At 47.7% G+C, this 2500-nt stretch overlaps 1 protein-coding gene across 1 annotated transcript in view; it reads left to right on the top strand.

The window, feature by feature from the left end:
• LOC311318951 (E3 ubiquitin-protein ligase Jade-2-like) overlaps nt 1–2500 on the top strand; it is a gene marked incomplete at both ends in the record, with an annotated part of 88619 nt that overhangs the window by 72183 nt on the left and 13936 nt on the right. Inside the window, one exon of the mRNA XM_084450386.1 lies at nt 2007–2124. Within this exon, the coding sequence (XP_084306512.1) occupies nt 2007–2124 (118 nt within the window). The remainder of the gene's footprint in view (nt 1–2006; nt 2125–2500) is intronic.

The following is a 2500-nucleotide window of genomic DNA, read 5'->3' as shown; positions in this document are numbered from 1 at the left end:
GTTGGCAAAAACACAATAAAGTCATGAAATTTCCATTGTGGTCCTTGGTCTCCAACATAATAAAAACTGTACAACAAAGAGACAGACATCGGTGCAAAAATATAAGATAAAAAGATAATTTAACTGGTTATCAATTCCTAGGCTTGAACATTTTCTAGAGGCTAGATGTTTTAACCTTTTTCTTAAAAAGATGTTTACTACAAGTACCCTTTATCTGCACTACTGTATGTGTGTGCGTGTATGTGTGTGTGTGTGTGTGTGTATGTGTGTGTGTGTGTGTGTGTGTGTGTGCGTGTATGTGTGTGTGTGTGTATGTGTGTGTGTGTGTGTGTGTGTGTGTGTGTGTGTGTGTGTGTGTGTGTGTGTATGTGTGTGTGTGTGTGTGTGTCTTGCGCCATGGTTGCTGAGCCCTGGACAGCAAAGCATCTGCTATCATCATCCACTAATGACATCAACAGGTGTGTGGCAGGAGAGAGGTGTGGAACTCGCTGAGCCCCGTCTTCCACTCTGTGTGTGTGAGCCTGTGTGTGTGTGTGTGTGTGTGTGTGTGTGTGCGTGAGCCTGTGTGTGTGTGTGTGTGTGTGTGTGTGTGTGTGTCTTCCTTAGTCCATTGCTAATATTCTGTGTGTAAGCAGTCAGGGAGGGAGAGGAGAGCAGGACCGCCATGCTGGCCTGAGATCAGCTGGTGTAATACTCTCCCTCCAGTGCCAGGGAAGGAGGGATGGAGGGATGAAAGAGACAGATACGGACAGAGAGAATAGAACCCTGGCAGCTCCTCAGATAGAGGGGGAGAGAAAGAGAGAGAAGAGACACTCCCCCCCTAACCCCCGTCCCTCTCCACATTGCTTACAGGCGGAGAGGTTGTTTTTGAAAACAAGTCCTCTCGTAATGGAACACAGATAGAGAACATACTAGAACATCTATTTTTAACCCTACTTGAAAGTAATGGAATGCTCAGGATAGTTGAGCAGACTCAATGGACACCGTAACAGAGCTTAGCCTACCGGCAGAGAGCCTCCCACGCAAATGTGTGTGTGTGTGTGTGTGTGTGTGTGTGTGTGTGTGTGTCTGGAATAGATTGGCATTGTTGAATGTTTGTCAGCTCAGGCTATGATGTATCATCTAAGCATTACAAAAACAGCACACACACACCTCAACACACATAAACACGCACACACACACACACGCCTCAACACACACACCTCAACCCACATACACACACACATAGAGTACACCAACACACACACACACACACACACACACACACACCTCAACACACATACACAATGACAAGAGCACATGATTGAAGGCGCGCTCTTATCCACACAGATGTACTTTGGGATATGATATTCATTGGACACTGTTGTAGTGTGTATGTGTGTGTGCGCGCATGTGTGTGTGTGTGTGTGTGTGTAACCAGAGTGTGGCTGGGAGCCAGGGTGTGGCTAGTTAACTGGTGACTACTCCAGAGTGGCCTGGCTCAGAGCCAGTTGCCTCCCAGTTCCCAGAGGGCAACGCTGTCCCTCCAACACTCCTCAACACACTGCTCCCTGCTGCCAGCACACACACACACACACACACACACACACACACACTTTTCTGAAAACATATGAAAGTCATTTGTCAGGGCGAGGAGAGGAGGTCTGCTGAGAGAGCAGGATAATAATTGAGAGAGGGACAAAGAGAGAGAGGGGGGAGGGAGAGAAGGAGAGGGAGAGAGAAAGAAGGAAGGAGTGATATAGATATTAGCTGGGGAAGAAAGGGAAGGGGGTGTTCTGGGAATGTTGTGAAGCTGCCTCTGGTCAGTTAGCCAATGAGAATGCTGCATTCCTAGTTGTCATAACACGTCATTCACAGATCTGATTGGTTTGTTGGTTGATAACTTGACCTTGCTCTATACTTCTTAGTTCAACAGGTGTGTCTCGACATGCATAACCTAACGTGTGTGTGTGTGTGTGTGTGTGTGTGTGTGTGTGTGTGTGTGTGTGTGTGTGTGTTCGTTCCAGGTGAGGAACCTGTGCTACATGGTCACGAGGAGAGAGAAGATGAAGAGCTCTCTGTGTGACCTCCAGGAAAAGATCTTCCACCTGCAGACCCAGCTGCTGGAAGACGATCTGGCTGGAGGTTAGACACACACACACACACACACACACACACACACACACACGTACACATCCCCCCCCCCACACACACACACACACACACACAGATGTACATTACACAGCACACATACATGCAGCCAAGTTGGCCAAAATTATCTTGGTTTGGGCTCAGGTGCTTGGTACTGGGGAAGGGTGGATATCTGCTGAGCTAGCTAATGGCTAACGTAGGCTAGCTCTGTTATCTGTAAAAGGAAGAATGGATATCGGTTAATCCAGCTAGCTATTAGTTGGCTAGCATTGGCTAGCGATGGCCGGCTTGGCAGATGTCTGTTCTTGTTTTTCTTCCAGTACCAAGTGCTTGAACTTGAGCTAGCTAGCTAGCTTTAGCTCTCGGTAGC

The sequence above is a fragment of the Borostomias antarcticus genome (genome assembly GCF_949987555.1).
Source record: "Borostomias antarcticus genome assembly, chromosome: 15".
NCBI classification, from domain to species: domain Eukaryota; kingdom Metazoa; phylum Chordata; class Actinopteri; order Stomiiformes; family Stomiidae; genus Borostomias; species Borostomias antarcticus.
The sequence above is the reverse complement of the archived record's forward strand: the minus strand, read 5'-3'. Positions and strand labels throughout refer to the sequence as shown.